Genomic DNA, 25,397 nt, shown 5'->3' with positions numbered 1-25,397 from the left:
ACACAATGTGATGGTCATGTGACTTACTGATGCTCACAAGCCATGCCCCTACAACAAGCGCCATGTCTGTGTGATTTCTACTGAGATCCCGTGTTAATCCATCAGAATTACTACACACACGTCCTTACTGACCACGCACACGTCCGGGAAACTAATCCCGCAGAAATAAGAACAATTAGGGGAGCTTTTCTTTTTCCTTTTTCCTTTTTACAAGGATGTGCAGAGAGACTCTCAGGAGTTACCGAAAGTGAGGCCCAACAGGCCAGTACACATTGTGTTCCTGTCTTCTTTTATTCATCTCCCTAGCTGCTTTTATCCAAACTGAGCTCTACTTCACTGAGCACTGCAGTGTTAAGGGCTTTGTTCAGACGTCCACCCGGGCGCTCTCTGACACCACCGGGGTTAAACTCGGAGTCCTCTGGTCCTGCTCGGGACCTTCTCAGAAGACGTACACATCTCTGTTTGAGAGAGGAGAAAAGGAAGCAGCATCCTTCAGGAAAACAACCACAAATCTGTATAAATACAAAGAATATCAAGAGCTCAGAGCGTAAAAATATAGCAACTCCACTCCGAATTACTAAGAAATGCAGAGATGAACAGCACGGAACGCCTTCCTGTGATCTTAACAATGTCAGGGACACGTGTAGACGGCAGTCTAATAAATAAATAGGTGATAAACACGACTATGGCCCAAAGATCGTGATTCGGTAATCACAGTAATGATGTTCACACACCACATCGTTTTGTTTGAGCAGAAATCTTTTCATGATTCTGTGTGTTATTCAGTTCAGTTTGCTCTTTGCTCATATTCATAAAGTCATGCACAGTATGTGTAATAATTCTCCCAGTTAAGACATTTAACATGTCCAGACCCCTGAGTCACGTCTCAGAGCGTAGAGACTTCATCTCTATACTTTATAGTCTCAGCTACATTTATACATGACACTTTAGCCATTACCGGATATCATCTCTCTCTCTCTCTCTCATACAGGACGTTTCAGGACCTGGCGAGACAGGTCGACTTGGATTACGGTACTGTGCGGGACTCAGCGGTGTATGACTACTTCAGAGCCAAAGGCACAAACCCACTGGAGCAGGACAGTACTTACTCTGAGCTCTGGAGGACCATCAGTAAAAATAACGGGCAGGAATACTCCGTGTCCAGTCCGTCAGAGGGCATCCGCAAGGTAAACAACGTCTGTATAACCACAGCACTCTTGAGTTCTGGATTCTGATTGGTCAGAAGGTGTTGATTCATTTTCTCAGTGTAATACGTTGCTGTTTCCATAGTAACGGGGTTACTTGTGTGTTTATTAACGTAACGTATATGGAAGGAGTCTGTAGTGTAATGTTTCACAGGAGTTCGACAACATTAATATAGTATAAATTGATAAAGTAAAATAAAAAAGTATATATTTAAATGAGTAAAAAACGATTGGCAAATTGTTATTGTACTAAAGGAATTACACTTTACAAATTAAAAATGTTCTCCATACACGGGAACAATGGCCTTTTCTGATGAATGCGTTGTTTCACAGCTTCCTCCCACAAACATTCACACTCATTATTCTGATGAGCAGTTTAAGCATTTTAATGAATGGCATTATTACGAGTACTATCATCTGTCATGCGTCAGCTTTGGTATTTGGTAGAGAATGTGCTCGAGAGCATTAATAACACAACCTTCCTGTCCACCTTTTCATTCCACACAAAACAGTCATGTTTTTGTCCATCCTAGTCTTTGCACAAACACTCGTAACAGCAGCCGCTTTTCGGTTTCAACATTATTCGGTTCTCGTTATTCAAGCGAGTGCAAACGAAGGAATTAATGATGACATTGGAAAAAGAAAGAGGACCTGTCAGTCCCTTTTACTTGGCTAATTAGCCGGAGTACTGGAAGTCTACACACCACTTGTGGATCTGAACGCTGAGACAGCTTAGCGGGATTTTTTTATTCTTACAGGAGATAAGATTAGTTATAACCTCTGACCAGCAGTGTATTAATCACTTAAATAGATATACCTGAGCCCAGTCCCCATGGCTGTGCTGATTTACTGTAATTACTGCGACATTATCGTCTAGCGGCTGTCAGGAATGTGCTGTAATAACCAGTTAGCGCTTCCATAATATTGCAGCTACAGTATATACAGTGCCCGCCACTAATATTGGCACCCGTGGTAAATATGAACAAAGAAGTATAACGCCTGATGAGGTTGGAGAATACATGGCGAGGGATCTGAGAGCGTTCCTCCGTACAGAATCTCTCCAGATCCTTCACATTTCGTGGTCCACGCTGGTGGACTCTCCTCTTCAGTTCACCCCACAGGTTTTCTATGGGGTTCAGGTCAGGGGACTGGGATGGTCATGGCAGGACCTTGATTTTGTGGTCAGTAAACCATTTCTGTGTTGATTTTGATGATGTTTTGGATCATTGTCCTGGAAGATCCAACCACGCCCCCATTTGAAGCTTTCTGGCAGAGGCAGTCAGGTTTTCATTTAATATCTGTTGATATTTGATAGAGTCCATGATGCCATGTATCCTAACAAAATGTCCAGGTCCTCTGGCAGAAAAACAGCCCCAAAACATTAAAGATCCTCCTCCATATTTAACCGTGGGCATGAGGTACTTTTCCATATGGCTACCTCTCTGTGTGCTCCAAAACCACCTCTGTGTTTATTACCAAAAAGCTCTATTCTGGTTTCATCTGACAATAGAACCCGATCCCATTTGAAGTTCCAGTCGTGTCTGCACACTGAAGACGCTCGAGTTTGTTTTTGGATGAGAGTAGAGGCTTTTTTCTTCAAACCCTTCCAAACAGCTTGTGGTGATGTAGGTGACTTCAGATTGTAGTTTTGGAGACTTTCTGACCCCAAGACACAACTAACTTCTGCAGTTCTCCAGCTGTGATCCTTGGAGATGTTTTATCCACTCGAACCGTCCTCTTCACAGTGCGTTGAGACGATATAGACACACGTCCAATTCCAGGTCGATTCATAACATTTCCAGTGGACTGGAACTTCTTCATTATTGCCCTGATGGTGGAAATGGGCGTTTTCAATGCTTGTGCTATTTTCTCATAGACACGCCCCATTGTGTGAAGCTCAACAACCTTTTGCTGCACATCACAGCTATATTCCCATTGTAATGAATCACTTCAAAGATATTTTTCTCATATGAATTCATAGGAGTGCCAACAATTGTTGCACATCTATATTTAACAAAGATATATTTTTTATAAACCTGTGTTGTGTTTGAAATTGAGTATTTTTGTGAATTTTTTTTTTTAAACAAAAGATCAAAAGGTAAAACAACAAAGACAATTTTTAACAGCCTTCTTTGCTCATGTTTACCAAGGGTGCCAACTGGAACTGCTCTCAGGAAGATTAACATTATGCTAACTAGAACTGAATAGAAGCTAGTATTTAATCGTTAGCATTAGCCCTGCATTTCCCCCGACTGTTTATTTTCCCCCTTACAGGCGAAGAAAGGCCCTTACGCGTTCCTCTGGGACATGGCAGTGGTGGAGTACGCAGCGCTGACGGACGACGACTGCACCGTCACCGTCTCGGGAAACAGCATGAGCAGTAAGGGTTACGGCATCGCTCTGCAGCACGGCAGCCCTTACAGAGACCTCTTCTCCCAGAAGTAAATATCCACCTGAACCCTCTCTCTTTCTCCTCTCCTCTGGATCATACGTGATGAGTTATATTTTCCAGGCAGTGAAAGGAAACTCGATGTTAAAGTGCTTGAGCTAAAGAATTAAGATGAAACAATGATAAGTACTACATGGCCTTGGGTTATGGGAAATATGAAATAAGAAACAAGTGCTTTGGTTACCATCAACTGGCTAAATTGGAAGGGAATGATAGCAGGGCGACATTATAAAATAAATTACTGCCACTTTTGGTTAAACGCAGAGCTTTGATTTGTTACTTGCAGTTTTGTGGCCCGGAGTTTTCACTCATTATAAATTGATCAGTTTGTGAATGTAACAGATGCGGGCAGATTATACAAATCTCCACATAATTGCTTGTAGCCAATTAAAACGGCATAATCATATTTCTCATGCGTTTGGGCAGCCAGGAGAGCTGTTTTTGTCTCTCTACTGCCTTCACACGATTTCATATTGATCTATCAAGAATATCCTAGCATGACTCAACAGCTTGCAACACAGACGGCCGGTGATTACTGTTTGTTGGAAGCTTATGTAATTCTCTCAGGTCCTTACAGGAGTGTGAAGTATTAAAGAGAACTTAACTTTATAACATGCCAGTTTAACTCTCCTACTTTCTTACCTAATTAACCCGTCAATGTTTGTCATTTCTGTCACTGTGAGCGAGAATGGGAGCGAAGATGATTAATTACTGACAGTAAACGAACGGCTTTCACACGGCTGGTGAAAGGCAGGACGCTAATCTCTCTCTCTCTATTACGGAGCGATTTCTTGTTTATTTACACCACAGCGCTGAGGAATGGTGAGTTCTGATTGGCCAGAAGGCGTTCTCTGAGCGCAGTAGCAAGAAGTATTAAACACTGACAGAAATCAATATTCGCTTACTTTGGCCACATGAAAAACGTTCAAGTTTTCCAGCGAAAATAAATACGACAAATAATAAACTCTGAATATCCACACGCATTCAAATCCCAAATGTAAATCCACTGCATGAAATATTACAACAACAACTAATTAAACAAAAAATGGAAATGAAGTGAATTTCATAAAGTATTTCATAATTTCATCATTAAAATGTGTTTTCTTGTACAAATCTTTGAACAGTATAGTATACACGACTGCGATTTTTAAAAAAAGAAGGTATAATGTGTAGTTCGAATACTGATTCAAATTAAATGTATATTATAATATAAAATCCCGTTATTAATATACGCATAAAATGTTATAATTGCGCTGAATACGGAACTGAACTACACTACCCATCAGCCCCAGCATGTCACATGACTCACTGATCACTCGCACCTGTTTCGTGTTCCTCCTAATAAAGTGCCGCAGGACCGAGTCCTAAAACCCGGAAACGAGTTAGCGTTCCATCGTCCCGAAGTCAGTGGGTTTTTTTTTTTGTTAAAAGCCTGAAATAAAGTGTGTGGTTACACAAGCTCAAGATATTTTTACGCTGTCTTCTACGAAATAAAATACATCAGTAATATCCCACTCGCAGCTTCTTTTAAAGCTTTTACGTGTCTTGAAAAAGACGCTTGCTAAACGAGTAGCTAAACGGGACTCCGGAGGTTTACGTCATTCGGGTTTATTGTCCTTGTTTTCGTGTCATTGTTTTTTGTCAACACCTTCATTAATAAATAGTATTTGGGATTTCATTGTCGACATTCACTCGTGAAACACTTCCTCTTAGTTTATATATTCCATTAAAAATGTTTTTCTTCGTGGGAATCGAAAGCCTACATGCTCACACCCTGAGGGACAGCTGGGAGCAGCCCGGTGGCTAATAGGCCCATGAACCAGCGTGTCATCTTCTGTAGAGCGAGGGATTCATCTTACTTTCCCCCTTTTCTGTCCCATCATCCTCCATTCCCACCTTGCTCGCATTTATCTGCAGCTCTCTCAAATGCTTCTCTGTGTTCCTCTTTCTGGAAATTGCTCTGCTTTTCCTCACCGTAGCAGCCGATGAGAATGATAAAGGCTTTCTCTCTGTTTTTTTCCTTTCTTTCTTTCTTTCTCTAAATGAAACATCTACATGCATTTGATTTTAATTTCCTTTCATGTGTGACTACACTTTTTTTTTTTTTTTTAAATTCATTTACACTTGAAGAAGAATTTCCCCCAGTTATTTACATTTATCTAGGACTCTGGTCATTGTCACAGCTCAAACACTCGACAGAACGAACCAGTTGTTTTATTCATTCCGGGGAGCCGATCGTGAAAATGCAAAGATAAAGCCAGCTGTGTTTACAGCCTCAACAAAAACCTAATGTCAGGAAGTGTGTTTAAATGAGAAGTGATGGAGCGTTGAAAAGAAATGAAAAAACTTGAAGCGCAGTGAAGTGGTAGAACCTGCACTGCTTTAATAAACATTTTAAACCAGATGCCTGGAAGACACTTTGCGTGCTCTCTTCATCTGGCTAATAAACGTTGTGTGGTTATATACAGTGTAATGCGTACAGACAGCGTGCTCGATATAATTAATTGCTTATAGTGAGAAAGTACAGAAATGAAGCTCCAGGCACATGTGAGCGACGTCTCGGGCCAGCGTGGATTAAAAAAAAAAAAGAATTCAAATACAATTAAAGAGTATGGGTGCACTTCTTAAATTTTGCTGTTTGGGGCTGAAACCTATAGAAAATGAAAAAAATCGTAAATCATAAATCCATGTGAAGCTCAGCATCCTTTCGCACATCACAGCGATATTCCTTGCTCTTACACATTTGTTATGAATATACTTCAAATATGTTTTTCTCATATGAATTCATAGGGGTGCCAATACTCTTTGGACAACTACATTTCACAAAGATATTTTTTGGTAGCCATGAGAGCAGAGTATTTTTGTGGATTTTTTTTTTTTTTTTCCAACAAAAGAAAAAAAAATTCGGACATTACGAGATAATAAACCTGCGATGTCCTTGGAGAGGGCACAAAAATACTTAAAAATAAAATTAAATTTCCTCTGCATACAGGCACTCAGACACGACAGCACCAGAAGCAAGGCTTCGATCTGCTTTATTGGTTTACGCTTTCAATCCACCCTTTCTTAATTTCTCAGGCCTAAACACAAGTTAGAGGGGAAGGTCTGTTGAAAAACTGCCAGGAGAGCACTACACCAAAAAACCTGGCAACCTCGAAGCCTTAATAATGTGAATGGGCCAGTCATAAAATCAAGTTAAGTGGCAGCGTAAGCCGAGTCTGAATACAACAAACTTTCCTTACATAAATATTGACATGTCTTTTAAAGTTAAACATGGAATTCAGCCCTAGTCTCTAAAACACGCTGGAGATAAGACATGCACAAAAGCTTCTGAAAGATGTACAGTAACCTGATTTTGGACGAGTTCCCACCAGCCTGCACCGTGGAGTGCCTCTTCCTGCAACAGCCCACTAATGATCATATAAAATACAAGGATATTTTTGGAAAGTCTGTAATCGTTCTCTTGCTGTTTCCCATCAGGATTCTGGAGCTGCAGGAGAAGGGTGACCTGGATGTGTTGAAGCAGAAGTGGTGGCCTCGTTCGGGTCGCTGTGACCCGGGTAGCCAGCGGGGGTCGCCGACCGATGGCCGCTCGCTCAAACTGCACAGCTTCGCCGGCGTCTTCTGCGTGCTGGCCGCCGGGCTCGTACTAGCCTGCCTGGTGGCCGCCCTCGAGACGTTCTGGAGCAGCAGCAGCAGCCACTGCCGGCGAGAGCAGCCCAAAGAGGTGACCGAGCACAGGGCCGGGAGGGCTGACGATACTGCCACACTCTACTTTACGGATCCGTCCGCAGACGCGAGCCCAGACTTAGTCGAACTCCAGTACACGCAGCTATAGGTGTGCTCTGCTGAAATCAAAATTGGTCCCTTTCCATTTTAAAATCATTTTTTTAAAAGAAAAACACACGAAGACGCCATTTTGTTGCTCGTCACGTCCACATTCCCCCTTTCACGCCAGGCACTGTGGCATTTATTTTATTTATAATACAGCACTATTGCACTCGTTATACAGGAACTGCTTTTTTTTTTAATAGACTGAGAATCTTTTTTTTTCTTTTATACTATATCTGCATTGTAGAAAGTGCTGACGTCTTACAGCAGCCTTTTTATTCTGCTTCACCCAGTCGTTATACAGAATAAGTTCTAAATTACGATCCGCAGACCATGTCAGAGATTTGGAACTTTGTTGTTCTGCCATTTATTTAATATATATATATATATATATATATATATATATATATATATATATATATATATATATATATATATATATACATATTAAACAGATATAACATGTTTCATTATTAATGATTCATATTCGCCCTCATAATTAAACGATCACTTCATCCATCAAATCGGCCAAACCACTTCTTTTTTTTTTTTTTTTTTATGAGTTGAGACCGACGTGTGCTCCTTGCATTACAAACTGTTAAAAAGTTGATGCAGTAGACTACAGAGGCTTGACATGGATCCATAAACTAAAGTGTGGTGAAACAGGATGTTTGCATGGGTCAGAACCCAACTGAAGCAATCAGACGTAGTCAGTCACCCCCAGTGCTTTTCAATGTCAATGTGGAGAGTTGAAATTTCTCTTTACGTCTTTTTTTGTTATTCTTCTTGATATGTTTATGATCTTGTGCAGGTTACTAAGGATTACAGAGTGAGAAGGGTTTCAGATCCATTGAGATATAATGATATTGCTACTGCTTCATCGGAGGGGAGCAAGGACATTTGGACAGACAGAGAGAGAGACTGGGATGAAACAGAGGCTATTGACACAGGTCAGAATAGAACTCGTGCTGTCCGAACGGGTCGAGTATGAGGGGTGGGGCAAGGGAGAAAAAAATAAATAAACAGGGGGTCATTAGAAATATGGACGAACTGTGATCATACCCCTTCTTTCATTCTGTTTGAGCTCCTCTAGTAAAGCAATGTGACCTGTTGAAAGAACTGTGATTAGATTAAAAATGCTTCATTTACCTACAGATTAGTTGTTGCTTTAAAACAAACAGTATGATCAACATACCAATATCAGCCCCCCAAAAAAATTCAGTAATGATATACAGTGCTGTGAATAAGTATTCACCCCCTTGAACGTTTTTTTTTTTTAAGTGAACATTTTGTAATCTGGAACTGAAATGGACTTAAAATTGTCGTTACTTGACAGGACCATTTTTCACTGCAATTACAGCTGGGATTTGACTCTTTCTGAGGTTTTTACCCGTTCTTCTGGGCAAAATTGCTCAATCTCTGTCAGGTTTTTGCTGTTGCTTAACCCTCTAGTGCATGAATGATTGCATTTACATCAAGAACTTGTTTTTATGAATTTTATTATTGAATTACTTAAAATAATGTTTGTAAAAATTGAAATAAATTCTGGGGTTGGGTTAGGGAGGGAGGGAGGCTGGGAGGGGTAGTTGGTAAATTGTTGCCATATGACAACAGTGCGCAATGGTGAAAGTGTCATATAGTCAAGAATGTAGTTTTTTTTTACCACCTAGTTAGAATGTAAAAGTTTTTTTTTTTTTTTTTTTTTTTTACATATTTGGACAAGCAAACATTTGACCCTCTTTGAAATGGTGCCTATTAATAAAGTTGATATGCTCTATCAAATGACATAAAATTTATATTTTGTAGTAATTTTCACAATTAAAATGAACAAAAAAACAGATCAGTTACATAGAAACAAATAAGTACATCCCTATATTTATCACACCTTCAAATCCATAAAATTTTAATCGGGTGTTGAAGATTGGGTGCTGGTGATTAGAACCTGCTTAGGGAGTGCAGGTGGAACCGGTCTTATTTATACCCCTCTCATATCTAGTGTCTGGTGTTCCCTTTGCTATTGAGGTGTGTGGTCATGCCAAGATCTAAAGAGTTCTATAAGACCTTCAGGAAAAAAGGTTGTGGATGCCTAGGAGTCTGGCAAGGGATCTAAAAAGATCTCCAAATTATTTGAAATACGTCATTCCACTGTAAGGAACATCATCTACAAATGGCACAGATTTCAAACGTCCAGGACTGGCCCTCCCAGCAAATTCAGCTCAAGATCAGACCATCTGATGCAAAAGGAGTCTCCAAGAACCCAAAATTTCATCACAGGATCTGATAGTAAGTCTTGCAACTGTTGGTGTCAAAGTGCATGCTTCTACAATCAGAAAGAGACTGCAGAGATTTGACCTGCATGGGAGGTGTGCCAGACTACAGTTTGTCAATGAGCATATAGACAAAGACCAGGCCTTTTGGAATAATGTTCTCTGGACAGATGAATCAAAGATTGAGGTGTTTGACCACAGTAACAGCAGACATGTTTGGCGCAGACCAAAGACAGCTTTTCAGGAGAAGCACCTCATACCAACTGTGAAGCACGGTGGTGGAAATGTTATGGTTTGGGGTTGCTTCACTGCCTCAGGGACTGGACAGCTTGCATTCATTGATTTAACTATGAATTCTGCATCACATCAAAGAGTGCTTGAAGATAATGTGAGGTCACCTGTCTGAAAGTTGAAGTTGTACTGAAAGTAGACTTTCAACAGGATAATGGTCCTAATCACACTAGCACATCCACCAAGGAATGGCTCAAAAAGGAGAAATGGAGGGCTATGGAATGGCCTAGTCGTGGGGTGGGGGGCGGGGGAGTATAGACAGTGCATGCAAGAAAACCTCTTCCAACTGAAAGAATATTACATGCTAGAGTGGTCAAAAATTCCAGCAAGCCGATGGACAATTGTCCACTGACTGATGTCCACCGACTGGTGGACAATTATGCAAAATGCCTTCAAGAAGTTATTTCTACTAAAGGGGTCAATACTAGCTTCTGAGGCCAAGGGTGTACTTACTTTTCTGTTGATATTTCTGTGGGCGCACGGTGGCTTAGTGGTGCCTCACACCGCCAGGGTCGGGGGTTTGATTCCCAGAGTTTGCATGTTCTCCCCGTGCTGCGGGGGTTTCCTCCGGGTACTCCAGTTTCCTCCCCCAGTGCAAAGACATGCATGGTAGGCTGATTGGTGTGTCCGTAGTGTATGAATGGGTGTGTGAGTGTGTATGTGATTGTGCCCTGCGATGAACTGGCACCCTCTCCAGGGTGTACCCTGCCTTCTGCCCCATGCTCCCTGGGATAGGCTCCAGGTTCCCCACGACCCTGAAAAGGATAAGTGTTATAGAAGATGGATGGATATTTCTGTTGAAAAAGCTAATTTTCCTTGTGGTTTTGTTCAAGTATATCATCTTTATTAACAGGCACCATTTCAAAGATGATCAAATGTTCATTTGTCCAAATATGTAAAAAAAAAAAAAAAAAACAAAAAAAACAATAATTTCCGTGGGGTGTACTTATTTTTTCACATGACTGTATATCTTCTAGAAAGGGATTACAGTTGTAAAAAGTATGTGGACGGATTTATTCACATACAAACATTAGATCCAAACATGTTTTAGGTGAAGTATCTTTTTAAATTCTTTCTCTTGAAACATAAAATTAAAAAAATAAGGTGCAACTGCAAAATGTCTGAAATTACATGTCATGGTTATGCTGAAATCGGCACTGGACTACACTTCCCAGCAGCCCCAGCATGTCACGTGTCTCAATCAGCCTCACCTGTGTCTTGTTCCACCGTAATTAGCACCACTATACAAGTTCCTGTATTTCTACGTCGTATAGTCCTTAATCCTGCTCATAGTATATGTCAGGGGTGTCCAATCCTGCTCCTGGTGGACCACTGTCCTGCACAGTTTAGCGCCTAACCCCAGTTAAATCTGAAACAGCTAATCAAGGTCTTGCTAGGCATACGAGAAACTTCCAATCAGGTGTGGAGACAAGTTTAAGCTAAACTCTGCAGGACAGTGGCCCTCCAGGACCGATGTGGACACCCCTGGTATATGTGGTTCGACTTGTATCTCCTGGTCGGGTTTATGTTTCTAGCATTCACCGTTTTTGGTTCTTTGTTCGCACTTCCTTTAATAAAAACCTGCACTTGCATCCTTCTCCCCTGGATTACATGACAGAACAACAGTTTTTCTTACTTTGAAGGTCAAAAAAAAAACAACAACATCTAAATATACTTTTAGAGAAGCCTAGTGTCTTTTTTTGTTACTGTATGTAGGCCTGTTTCAGTGCTCAAGACATATAAACTTGTTTAAATGACAAAAAAATAATGATTACTAAACTTACTAAATTCTCAGATAGTTTTGCTTAAATGTTGAAAAATGTATAACATTTTGAGAGCCCTCCAGTGATGACTTGTCATTTGACTGCAGAAAAGGAAGTGCAAACAGCACTTTTTCCAGTTACATAGGAAAAAATGGAGGTAAATTAATTGTTGCTATGGCAACACCATGCAGTAAAGGTTTAGGGCCAATGACGTGTTGGATACTGAAGCTCCCCCCAGTCTCAAGTTTTACTACTAAGGATTGCCCTGTATTTGTCTCCATCCATCTCACTCTCACCCTCAACCGTGACCACTTTCCCAGTCCCTGCTGATGAAAAGCAATCACACAGCATGATGCTACCACCACCATGCTTCACAGTGTAGCTGCTGGGTTTCTTCCAGACTCAGAATTGTGTACCTAGGCCAAAAGGTTTTGGTCTCACATCAGAGCAGAGAATATTAGGGTCATTTTTTATTTATTTATTTATTTTTGGAAGCTGAATATTTTAATTATTTTTGTAAACTATGATCGATTGATTGAGCTTTCTCTCACTGCAGTATTTATGGAAGGTTTTCTGTAGACTCGTGACCTAATCCCAGTTCAGTGCATTTCAGTTCCAGCTTGTAATGTTACAAAATGTGGACAAGTTCAAGGGGTGAATACTTATGCAAGCCGCTGTATACTGAAATATATACGTTCTGAAGCAGATATTACAGAAGACAATCAAGTCAAAGACGTTCAAACGTTAAAGCACGCATTTCTACATCTAAACTGTTGGACACTAAACACACAATATTTGCTAAATACAAAAAGAGCAAGAACCCATATCAGTATTGTGTGTGTGTTTGTGTGTGTGTATGTGTATGAGTGTGTGTGAGAGAGAATCACAGAAGCCAGAGATATGTTGGTGTAACTACAGAATGTAATACAACCCCCACTCCAAAAAAAAAAAAGGTTGGGACGCCGTGTAAAACGTATATAAATGTAAATAAAAGCGTGTTGCGGCCATCAAATTCAAAAATGACCTTATTATTTTTCTTAAAATGGTACATTTCCTCAATTTAAACATTTGATATGTTTTCTACGTTCTACGTGAATAACATACGGCTTTATGAGATTCGCAAACCATTGCATTCTGTATTTATTTACATATTACACAGCGTCCCAAGTTTTTTGGAATTGGGGGTTGTATTTATAGCAGGAGTTACTACGAAGGCAGAGTCTGTAATCAGAGGCATATCTACAGTACAGGCTGTGGTCGAAGCTACACAATAAAACACACACACACACACACACGCACAAAAAGTACTAGGGACTAGGGAGTTAGAAATATGGTTAGTGTTAGAAATCTCTGTGAACACACAGGAAATGATTATATAATAAGCTCTGAGATCAGGGAAGAGGTCAGGAGGAATACAGGAGGAAAGCCAGAAGGCAGAAGAAGTCAAGTTCTACCAAGACCACCAGAGCACAGTGCTCAGTGCAGACCTGCCAACCTTCACGTAGCTCGTGTAGGAGCTTCATGTTCTATTATCGGAGTAAGCTGCTACGGGGTATAAAAGGGTATTCTTTTATTCCTTAATCAAAACAGCAGATACTAACTGACCTCCTGGAAGCCCCGCCCCCTTCCCCTTCCTCTCAAGTCAGTCATGTTTTTTCATCTTGACTCAATTTTCCTGCTTGAAGGCTGTTCCGTTGCAGCGTACTGGATTTCTGTGAAATAAAATCTCTAACGTTAGACATGTTTAGCTAACATCGGTTAAATATATTCATTAGGAATACCAGCGAGTGTCAAATCTAACACTTTACAAATCATTTGAACTAAAAGTGATTCAAACAGTGTGGTCGAGCCCATGATGGTAGAAACAGGAGGTTTTACGGTAACCACCAGGCTACAGGTGCTTGAAGGGAAAGAGCTGTTGCTTGTCTGTTTTAGTTAAGATATACACAATAGAAAAGTTTACATGCACTTTATTATTATTCGGTGTATGTAATGTCTTTTTCTTACAGTAGGAAAGAAAGGACGTGCACGTGCAAACTTTTCTAGTTTCTAATATTTTTACTAAGACAAAGGAGTAGAGCCTGGAGCTTACCGTAATACCCTGTTTATACGCACACCTTCGTTCCTCCCTCACCAGTCCCTCCAGGATGTTGTGCATTCGAAGTCACAGAAAGGAACGGAAAATCAAGGAAACTCCGCAATGTTCCCAAGGAGCGTGCGATTTAAAAAAAAATAAAAAAATACTACGGATTTGGGCCGAGGCGCGTCATGTGACGTCATCTTCGATTCACGTACGTCGAACATGAGGACAGTTAAAAGTTCTCATTTATCAACAAACATCACTGTGAAAGACCGTGCGACACAATTTCATGTAACTGCAATTTCATCAATTCGAGCAGTTTTCCAACAAAAAAAGGAGAAAAATCTCCACAAATTAACAATCACAGAAAGAGACTTGCCCTTCTTTATTGGCGGGACGACGCATTATTCGTCTTCGTGGTTGGCAGGTCTGTAAATATCCCATCCAGAGTCGGAGGAATTACATCACAGGATGTAGGAGGAATCAGGTCAGGGGTTTGCATCAGGAGTTGGAACTGGAGGGTGAGAGTGGCGATCAGGGACGTTGTGTGAGACCGAGTCTGGATCTGAGATTCGATTTGCCTTGAGCAGATCTCTATGGATCTGTTGGAGAAGGATGACTGGGGGAGACTGTGGGGAAAGGGGTCAGAAGTGTACAGAGCAGGAACGGATACTGACCCGAGGCCAGAGACACGGATTAGAAAGTGGGACAGGATCGCATCTGGAGTCCGAATCAGAGTTTTGATTTGTTTGCTATTTGGTTTGGATTCATTCAAGCAAAAAAAGGGAAAAAATGTTATCTGAGGTGTGTGTAAAGCTAAAAATGTCCTCATAAAGCTCGGTGCTTTGGCTCGTTTTAATAACAAAACCCGCACTGTAACCCAAAACACACGGCGTGTTCGAGTCACCTCCGGCAGTGAGTCAATTCCGAGTCGAATCACTTACTCACTAGAGGGTAATTGTAAGCAGGAATAACCGCTCCATCCGGTTCAGTTTGTTACTAGTTAGAACGTAGATAAATTTTTAATATACATTAGTTTAGGTCTTGATAATGTGTAACTACACTGTGGTAAGCAGTACAGGCTTACAGATCTGCAACACTGTCTCACAAAATATAATGAAGTGAAACAGGTACAGGATGTACAGGAGCTGTCACTGTGGTGCTCTGTGTAGCGCTCTTCCGACGAGACATCATGAACTGATCGTGTAATCAAATTGTACATTGTTTAATCAGCAAGAAGACGGATTTCAGTGACTTGGCATGATTTAAAAGATCACAGAATAAACAAACAAGTGCAGGAGAAATGACTAAATGTACAGAGTTTGTAGGAGACAAAGGTCACTCTAGTATCACAGTCTGTACTCATTTATCATTATGATGTATAAACAAGCTCATAATTCATTTGCTGAGACATAAAAGCTCTCAGTAAATAATCTTCGGGAACATTGGATCCAGCTCGAGTCTAATCGTAATAAAATAAAATAGCTTTTACGATCAGCCGATGATTAGATTTTTACAAAATACACATCCCCTGACTCTTGTTTAATTTTATCTCCATGCTTCAGTGTTGTTTTATTTTTAACATTCTGTACTGATCCCTAATCCTGGTCTCGCTTAGCTAACACATTTTCCTGTCCACTGGCCAAATTTGATTTCAAAGTGCACATTCTATACTTCTCCCTCAATTTGAAGCTATGCAGGCAATTCCGACTGGGCCTTTTATTGTGGAACTTTGACCGACGAGAAAAGCAAAGCAAAAAGAGAAAGCGAGAGAAAACTAATTGCGTGGAGTTCTCAGAAAACCTCCCTCCCTTCCCTTCTCTCTTCCTTCTCTCACCCTCTCCAGGACAAGGAGGTGAACCTGGAGCAGGTGCATCGGCGCATGAACAGTCTCATAGACGAGGACATGGTGCACAAGCAGATCCCCGGGCCATCTATCGAGATCTCTGCCCTGGACATCGGTGGCATGCAGCCGGGCCAGGCGGCACGGGAAGCTGGCCGGGATTTCGCGGGCACGGGTCTATCCGTGAGCACCTTTCTGCCAGAGCAGGCCCATGGTGTGGGCAGGACACTGGCACCAGGGCCTGGCACTGCACTCCCGCTGCCCCTGGGCAGCTCCACCATGCCCTCCTCCATACAGTGCAAACACAGGGCCCCCAACGGGGGTCTCTTCCGGCAGAGCCCCGGCAAGACGCCCATGCCAATGCCATACCCACCAGTTCCAGGAGGACCCATCCCCGAAGCCATTGATCCCACCCATAGCACGTCCATCTGAGGCCACAAGGGGGCAGCTTTCTTGCGGGAAGAGGCGGGCGGTACGATTGGGGTTGTAATGTATAAAAAGAACAAAGAAAAAAATAAACACACATATAAGGGTGGAGGAGATTTTTAATATAGATACGAAAAAAAAAAAAAAACCCCAACAACAAAAAAACACTTTTCTTGTAAATATTTGTAAATAACAAAAGAGCGAAGTGAGTTAAAGTGTATTTTGAATATTCTCAATTTTTGGAGTTGAGTTACAAAAACAAAATGAAAACAAACAAAAAAAAAAAACAAAAAGAAAAAGAAAATATAAAACAGACTTTAAAAATGACTGTTTAAATGGCTTTGTAAATTTTGTTCTCTATGGATAAAGACGCAAATTCATTGTGATTGTTTTCTAAGTGCCGAAATAAAAAAGATGTCTCTCCACAGTTTGTTACTAGATTATCCCACATTTCACTTCATTATGAATCATAATGAAGATTAATTCATCAATTTCGCACCCCCTTTTTAATGTTGTTTTTTTAATTATTCGTAAAAAAAAAAAAAAAAAAAATTATTTTCCAATCACAGTCATTCTTTAATCTCCAAGAGTACCGTCTCCGTTCAGATGTTTTCATTTCTGCTCTCGTTAACAAGTCTGATTGCGGATGGTGTAAGCGTTAGCGTCGAGTCCGTGAGCCGAGTCAGGTCAGAGTGAAGGTCTAGCGAGGCAGGAAGGCCTCGAGCACAAGTTTTCTAAAGGAAGAAAGCTAAGCAGAAAACCTCTCGTTGTTATCGGATCCGTTATGTTTTACCCATGTACGGCTGCTTGGTCAATGCGAATTGTGTGACGATAGCGATAACGTTTATTTTTCATATCTGTGTGATGATATAACATATATGTAACATACAGAGATATTTTCCTTCAGAGTAAACTGCAAAGAAATGAAACGGTTTTATCGTTCACAAACTCTGTAAAGATGAATATAAAATATAAAAGGTATGAAACAATACATGCTGTGATATATATTTTCTTTTTTTCTTTTTAATTTTACTTTAAATGAGTCCTGCAAGGGGAAAATATGATTGTGTCATTATGAAGTATTTTTTATGAGGAAGCTTGAGGTTTTTTTTTTTTATTTTTTTTTTTTTATACAAGTTCTGTCCCCAGACGATTATCAATGACTGCCTCACAATAAGATGTTCCCCAGATATATGAATCGTGTAATTGCACTTATAGTCCTTGTCTTTTCTGTTATTGTGTAAATGTTTTTGCTTTGTTTCCACCTCAGCCTGAGAATCAGTCTGTGTTTAACTGCGCTTTCTCCATGCTTCATATTTAATAACAGTAATCAATCAGTGGTGATGGAGGACAGGCCGAATATCCGACAGCGGTTGTAGATATATGTGCTGTTATCCCTAAAGACTCGACTGACTTTCTCACATTCGGAAGTCAAATAAGGACATTCCTTTTTTTTTCTGTTTTGAGTGGAGGGGACGTCCTGGCATCAGCGCTGCACATTTTCAGTCAGTAATCACGGTCGTAGCCTGAATATCTTGTGTACGTTCCAGTAGTTTCCAATGTTAACCAAAGCGATATCATATCATACACTGTGTTCCACCATGAAACGCCGTTCGCTGGTGGAGACGACGATGTCCGAGCTTCTCGTAGAGACAGCCGTGTGCTCACTGCTTTTACTGCCCTGACTCCCTTACCCAATTGGAGAAGAAAAAAACAACAACACATATTTGATTTCAAGATGAAAAGAAAGGAAGAAGTCTATCATAGTGCAGTCTGTAACATTACACCAGAGGGAGGGAGACTCTTATTTTGATTATGAATATGCTGCTTGGAGTTTCTTAATTCTTTAATAAAGAAATATGGTTTACATGCTTTTGAATGACGGTTGTTCAGTTGTACGGTGATGATCACCGGAGGTTCACGCTTCACACACCCCTCAAATTCCTCCACAACACAAGCGAAGGTTCACTTTATCATTCATAAAGCAGTTATGTGAAAATCACTAACTTCACATAATATTACATGATAATCGTCTTGTTTTTGAGGCGGTTTTTCAACTAAACACAATATTTTTTGTATATTTATTGTATAGAATGTAGTACACTATACAGGAATGAATCAGAAATGCTGCATTTACTTGATTCGAATTCCTCTGTAAACAAAAAATTTAGCGGCAGCACCGTTTTGTCTTTCGGTTTATGCACTTTACAAATAATTGTGTTGATGAAGCTCCTGTTCATGTAGAAATGATGCCTTTATCTGAATCAGGTCAATTCAGTGTCACTTTTCAGTGTAATGCTTCTCTAGCACAATTATTTGTAGCAAAAATGTTGTGTATAGATTGTAAAGAAAATATTCAAGTGGAGAACAAAACACACGGGTAAGTCTTCAGCTAAACTGAGAGTCAGCTGTGATTGTATTATTATTATTATTATTATTATTATTATTATTATTATTATTCTGGCTAGAGTGTCTATGGCAGCCCACAGAACCGTGTGGTTAAAAGTTCTGAAATTTGGCACATAGCTTCAGGACACATTGAGCTCCAAATACTCCAAAGCTCCAAATACCACCAACAGGTCAAATTTGGCCAAATTTCAAAGTACCTTTATGCCCGTAACTTGTGAACCGTGTGGCCAAAATCTCAGTGCCAGATCTGTGCCTCTAGATTCCTTGGATCATGTTGAGTTCAGTGGCTCCTATTTGAATTCTCAAATTTGGCTCATAACATCTTCAGACAAATCCGCACAAATGTTATCAAATGGAATTTTGATTTTCGAAACCGTTCGCTTGTAACAAGCCAACAAATCTGGCGAATAAGTGACTCTGTGTCTCATTAATGATTTTACGCGTTGTCATGAAACTTGGTACGTGTCTTCAGGACTATCACCTGAGACTACGCAACAAATTTCATGACAGAGCCACCTAGAGGTCAAAAGTTACAATGACGTAGAATGTTTTCCCTACTCCTCCTACAAATTACACCCAAAAATCATCAAATTTGGATCATATCATCTTATCACCTGCCTGCCCAAAATTCATTTTTGATATTGAAATTTGTTCTCCCGCAACATGCCCGCAAAGACAAAATGCAGGTTCCTATGTCATATCTCTGCAATTCATTTACATATCAGCAACAAACTTGTTATAAACTTGTATAAAAGGACCAGACCCAGAATGTACCCAAGAAGTTTCGCTCCAGCATGTGCGAGGCACCGTAAATGCTGCTTGCAGTTTTAATCTTCTTCTTCTGGCTTAGGTAAGGGTGGCAGCCCATAGAACCATCTGGTAAAAAGTTGTGACATTTGGCACACTGGAGAGGGTCCAAGTGCTGACAATGCTCTAGCACCACCATTGGGTTAAATTTTGGCCTAAGGTGAAGGTATGTTTATGGTCATACCTTCTGAACCGTGTGTCAAAAATTTAAAGGGAATCTCTGGGTCAACATGAGTTCAACACACCCTTTGAAGCCAATTTCCACCTAATTAGATTTTCTGCCATCTTGGATTTTGCCCAAAAATCGTTGTTGTTTTTTTTTTTTTGCTACTCCTCCTACACATTTTGTCCAGTCATCACCAAATTTGGCTCACATCTTCAGCATAAGCCTCACAAAACCTATCAAAAGAATTTTGAATACTCCAAATGGTTTGTTTGTAATGGGCCAACAAATCCAACAGCGAAGCCACCAAACAGGATGTGAGGATATCTCAGCAATGCATCTACTTATCATCATGAAACTTGATGAGTATGTTCAGGACAATGGCCTGAATGTACACAAGATGTGACTGTGGTCAAGAACTGTAACAACTTTAATTTTTTCCTTTCATCATTTAAAGAGTTTGTGCTACCGTAAATTCACAGTTCTTCTTTCATTTAATTCGTTAGAGTATGCTGAAGTCAAGGCACACCAACATCTGAAATTCAAGTGTACATCCTACCAACCATCTTAGATTTTGTCCAAAATAATATTCGCCACTCCTCCTACAAGTTATGTCCGATCAACTCCAAATTTGGCATTCTCAGACCATATTCGGTCAAATTCAGACCGACCTGGACAAAAGTTATCAAAGGAACTCTGATATTCAAAAACTGTTCTGCCATAACGGACTCGCAAGTGCTGAAAGTACAAATCAATCTTGAATCCCTTTGCCTATTGTTATGGCTCTGCTTTCTTCTGATTGCTTGTGTAACAATTGTAGCATGTCTATGAATGTTAAGCTCACTGAGTCTGGGTGCTTGGCCTTCAAAAATACCGCTTGCAGCTTTTATTATTTATTTATGTATTATGTTTTGAATACTTTTTTTTTAAAAAACATAGGAATAAGAATAAATGCAGTCAGATTCAGTCTTGTTTTTTTTGTTTTTGTACTCATATTGAATAGCTTTTAAGAGTGCTGTAGATACAACAATTTTTGTTGGAGATTGAGTCTGTGTGAGAAAAGAATTCAGGAAAGATGAGGCTATTCAATGCCTTTTGTGTCAAAGCAATGAAAACAGCTTCACAGCTCAGTCCACATACCACTGCTGTGCTAACTGTGTATTGAAAAAGCAGATCAATATTGATAAATGCGTTTAAAACTTTGTAAGAATGAGTGTAAAAACATTGTAATTGGATTTCTTTATCTTCAGCTTTGTCCCGGTCAGGGTTACAGTGAATATTTGTCCTGCCCCATGCACAAAGCAAGAACACACCCTTAATGGGATGCAAAGTCCATCATAGGGCATCACACAGTCACACACTTTAGCTAATTCTGCTCAGTGCATGACAGCTTCCACTCACAGGTTTTTCTCCACGTGACTCTGTGGGTTTCTTCTGGGTTCTCTGGTCTTTGGTCCATTGAATTCCAGATAGACTCAGGATCCACCATGACCCTGACCAGCATAAAGCACTTACTAAAGAGCATGGTGCTTGTGATGCATTTACTGTGTTCATTCATTCATCTTCTTTATCCTGCTTTATCCTGGTCAGGGTCGCTGTGGTTAAATTATTATTTTATTGATATATTTTGGGAAACAGAACCAACCAGATTCATTACAAAACATTGTGAGACTGTACAAACATAATAGTAATACCCGTGGAAGCAGGTGGGATTGGTCAAAATTCTTTCCAGAGTGGGCATAATTGATCAGAATTCCTTCTGGGACAGTGGGATTGATTATAATTATAAAGACAGTTTGGAGTCCTTTTGGAGTGGGTGGGATTGGTCAGAATTCCTTCTGGAGTGGGTGGGATTGGTCGGAGTTCCTTCTGGGGTGGGAAGAAGTGGGATTACAAAAAATAGTCACACGCACACCACTCTTTTCTGTGATGTTGAAGATTTTGACCAAGGGACAGGATATAAAAGATAAATCAAAGAGGGCTGAGAAGTGACTCCTGAGAAAGAGTTTTCAGTGAGAGAGATTTGTACGTGCCACTGGTGACAAATCGCCGTTACTAAGATAGGACTTGAAGTGAGAGTCAAACCTACAATACCTTGCACTGAAAAAACCCCAGGTGTACCATGAATTACAAGTTCAAAAGCAGCAGTGACTTGAAGAAGATTCAGGATGTTCAGGGTCTTTTAGGACCGACGGCTCAAATTTCAGTTTCGTCTGTGCTGAGTTTCGTAGCTTTAGCTCAAAAACATAAAGCAACATAATGTGGAGGCAGAGGCACTGTTCACTGCTCTGTGTACAATTAACTGAAAATAAATATATATGCAAATGAGATGTTCAAATCATTTTTTTGGCTTCAAAACAATAAATATAACAAAAAGCTCTTGTACATCTGCTTGTTTTTCATCATTTCAGATTCATTTTAGAGCCGAGATTAATCATGAATGAGCCGGATGTGTAATGAGTCGGTTACAGATCAGTTGCTGATGTACTGCTAATACGGATCACTACGAGCTTTTTCACATCAGGAAGAGTGATGGCTGAAAAAATCTGCAGCATTTTCCAGGTGCTGAAACTTAAGAATGTTTTATTCAGCTGCTTGAAGTCCGAGCTAAAACTCTACAGACGTGCAGAATTCGGCTCCTACCGATTTACCGGAATGGTCAAGAGTGTCCTGTTTTTCACTATAATGAGCTCTCATGAGATTTTAAGCTCCAGTATTAGCATTGGAGGACTGGAGTTAGCTTGCATTACATACACTTTTATGAAGGTCGTTTATCAAAATCATTTCCTCACCTGGCTCTGTAAGTGATAAAAATGTATCTGCTTGATTCATTATGACTTCCTTTACACATCTGTCCAGGAGCAACATTGCTAATCTCTTTTAAAAAATCATGGAAAAGCTCCGCCAATGTTTTTTCTGGTTTTATTGTGTTCCTTGTTTTGAAACGCACCATGGTTTTTTTTTTTTTTTTTGTATTCACTGAAAAATGATCTGTCTGTGCTGGGCATGTTTTATTTCCCCATTCCGAACAACTGAAATGGGGACGGAGTAAAGGCGTGTTCAGGGCGTGTCTATAAACAGAGGCATTGAGTAAACACAATTTATTTTTCTCTCAGCCACATAATACATATTGTGTTATTTTATCAAAATGTACCTTTAATGTTTCCCGTTAATCTTGTAGTACAGCATTCGCTAACTTTAGAATGAAATATTGAGAAAATAACAACGTCTCACCCTCTCTGCTCTACTGCAGAATATATCACTGATTGCTTTTACAGTAGTGTAGCCATCTGTGGTGTGGGTCTGGGGTATTTTTCTTGTTCTCATGGCATGTCAAATGTGTCAAAGCTGTTTTAGAGACTGTGAACACATTCTGTGATGAAATATTAACCAGACTTTTCCCAGGTGGCCTCACGTGGATTGAAGGGGAATGCACGGTGTGTGTGTGTGTGTGTGAGTGTGTGTGTGTGAGAGAGTGTGTCTGCTAGATTGAGTAAAGGCTGCAGTTTGGATGTGAATGATTTGCTTTCTCTCATGTCCTTGCTGTGGTCTACAGTGGATATAAAAAGTCTACACATCCCGTTAAAATGGCAGGTTTTTGTGGTGTGAGAAAGATAAATGGGGTCAGAACTTTTCCCAGCGCCAATGTGGAACTTCACGCAGGTATCTTTTCCCATTCTTTCTTGCGTTCTAAACATTAGATCCATCAAATTATAAGGCCGTCTCCTGTGCACAGCCCACTTCAGGTCACCTCGCAGATTTTCATTTGGATTCAGGTCTCGGCTCGGATCAGGAAATGATTTGGATGTACGATTTGGACATTGTTGGCATGTTTTTACCCTTCTGCGGTTTTTAATTGTAACAGTAGCAAACCCACAAGCTTTATTAATAATATTCAAATATTTAATATCACATCGGACATGTTTTGTGGCTGTTTTACTGGGGCGATGCTATTGGTCCTCCTTTATGTCTGTCTCTAAATATTTAACCAATGAGAAGTATTAAAAGGGCTTGTGACTCGTAACTCTATTGGATCCTCAAACTGTCAGTAAACCTCATAGCTCCACCCCCTCCTCCATCTTGAATGAACTGCTGCTCACACCATAGACACTCACAAACACTGATCTTAATAAAGATAAATAAAGAACTGCTTGTTTGAATAAGTACAGCGTTTTCATTACTCAAGAGAAACACTATGTCTCATAAAATGCGTTTGATATAATATAATATATTTTAAAATAATAATCAAGTTGTTATTTCATGCGCAGCTGCTTAGTTCGCTTAAGCCTTGGGCCGGCTCTACAGAGCGGTATCAGACTGATAAAAACAAGATGATTGGATGGAGAAGTTAGTGTTTATTCTCCGCTCATCTGTTCAGGTAAAAATGTAAAATAAATAAATAAATAAAAATCATTGAAATGTCATTGTAAGAAAAGCTTCCTTTTCTGTTAGTCCTATGCTAATCCAGTTTAAAGTCAAATGTGCACAGAATGTCTGCATGGTTTCTCCAGCAGGCTTCAAAAGAGCAGCAGGAGATTAACAGAACCACTCACCAAGGACAAATTGTCCTTTTCCTCACCTCCGTCCGGAGCGATAGGATGCCTTTAACAGTCTTATTCCATTCCCAAGAGTTTGGAAACAAATCCAAACAAATCCTCTAAATAGATCTGATGTCATGATGAAACACATCTCCGTGGCGTGTCAGGGGTCGTGACTGCACCACAGCATGAGTCAGATTTCCAGAAAAACTTTCTGAAAGCCACTTTTCTTCCCATAAAACCTCGTCACTCATTCAGATGAATTGGTGGAAAACTTTCTGAAGTCACGCACAGGGTGCACTTACCACCTACCTGCAGCTTCTGCGGCAGATAAACGCATTTGCTGAGGTCTATTCATAACTTCCAGGAACAGATGTGCACGGCGGGTATAACCCGGGGAGCACAACGCACCAAATGCTTATTGTTGAGGCCAACTTCTCCTGTGAGAATTCAGCACTCTCATCTGCACACGAGCACCGTGCTGAATTTATAAACAGAAGCCTGTCGTTTACAGCATCCTGAACGAGCGAACGCTCCGATGATCTCGGACACCCACACGGCACCGTTCTCCAGCAGTGCCGCGAGGCTTTATTAGCAGTCAGTAATAAGCATTCAGTCAATCATTTCAGCATTGTTTCTGTTAAAAGCATGGTGCATTCAGCTCTGTTTAACTCTGTGGAGGTAAACGCCGTCATTCAATTCACTTTTATTTATACAGCACTTTCAACGAGACGTCGTCTCTAACGGCCGTCCAGAGGTGACCGCGGCGCACTGCTGTTCCAGGTTAATGATTGTACGATGATATCTCACCCAGAGCATTTAGATACCGAGCCATGTCTAATCTGATTACATTTTTAGTGTGCTTTAACATTTATTAATCTGTTTGTCTAAATCAAAGTCTGAGTCGGAGTGAATTTGATTCTTTTGGTTTTCGGTTGCTGTTTGATTTGCATGCAATTAAACGAGCAATACCCTGAGGTGTGTGTGTGTGTGTGTGTGTGTGTGTGTGTGTGTAGAGCAAATCTATAACAAGTGTGCTAAGAAATCACAAAAATTCCTGTATAATTCTATAACTAACCAGTTTAACCCTTTCAGGCACGGTGTCCACACTCAACTCAACTGGTTTTAGGAAATTATGAGATATAAATCACCTCTAAATCACTCGAGCGCGTGACTGTAATTTAACACTAATCATTATCCTGGGTTCTATTTGTCATTCTCAATGAAATATTCAGAATATCTTAATGTTCTGCACAACATTCCGAATTAAAAGTATGTGAACACTTGCACCCATATGTGCCATAGAATTAATCCCCTTATAAATA

General features: G+C 40.3%; 2 protein-coding genes across 2 annotated transcripts in view; both read left to right on the top strand.

Annotated features, from left to right (window-relative positions):
* Positions 1–7,844, top strand: part of LOC128617291 (glutamate receptor ionotropic, delta-1-like) — an 82,793-nt gene extending 74,949 nt beyond the window's left edge. The window contains exons 10-12 of the mRNA XM_053640369.1: positions 992–1,187; positions 3,480–3,646; positions 7,135–7,844. Coding sequence (XP_053496344.1) covers positions 992–1,187; positions 3,480–3,646; positions 7,135–7,492 — 721 coding nt within the window. The 3' untranslated portion in view covers positions 7,493–7,844. The remainder of the gene's footprint in view (positions 1–991; positions 1,188–3,479; positions 3,647–7,134) is intronic.
* A 148-nt stretch (positions 7,845–7,992) lies between these two features.
* LOC128617054 (glutamate receptor ionotropic, delta-1-like) lies at positions 7,993–18,283 on the top strand. Its single transcript, XM_053640023.1, has 2 exons — positions 7,993–8,435; positions 15,733–18,283. Exons 1-2 carry the CDS (start codon positions 8,346–8,348, stop codon positions 16,159–16,161), a joined length of 519 nt encoding a protein of 172 aa, XP_053495998.1. The 5' UTR covers positions 7,993–8,345; the 3' UTR covers positions 16,162–18,283.
* The last annotated feature ends 7,114 nt before the right edge of the window (positions 18,284–25,397 follow it).

This window comes from Ictalurus furcatus, chromosome 13 (assembly GCF_023375685.1).
Source record: "Ictalurus furcatus strain D&B chromosome 13, Billie_1.0, whole genome shotgun sequence".
NCBI lineage: Eukaryota > Metazoa > Chordata > Actinopteri > Siluriformes > Ictaluridae > Ictalurus > Ictalurus furcatus.
Note: the sequence above shows the minus strand (reverse complement) of the source record. Positions and strands in the feature narration are given on the sequence as shown.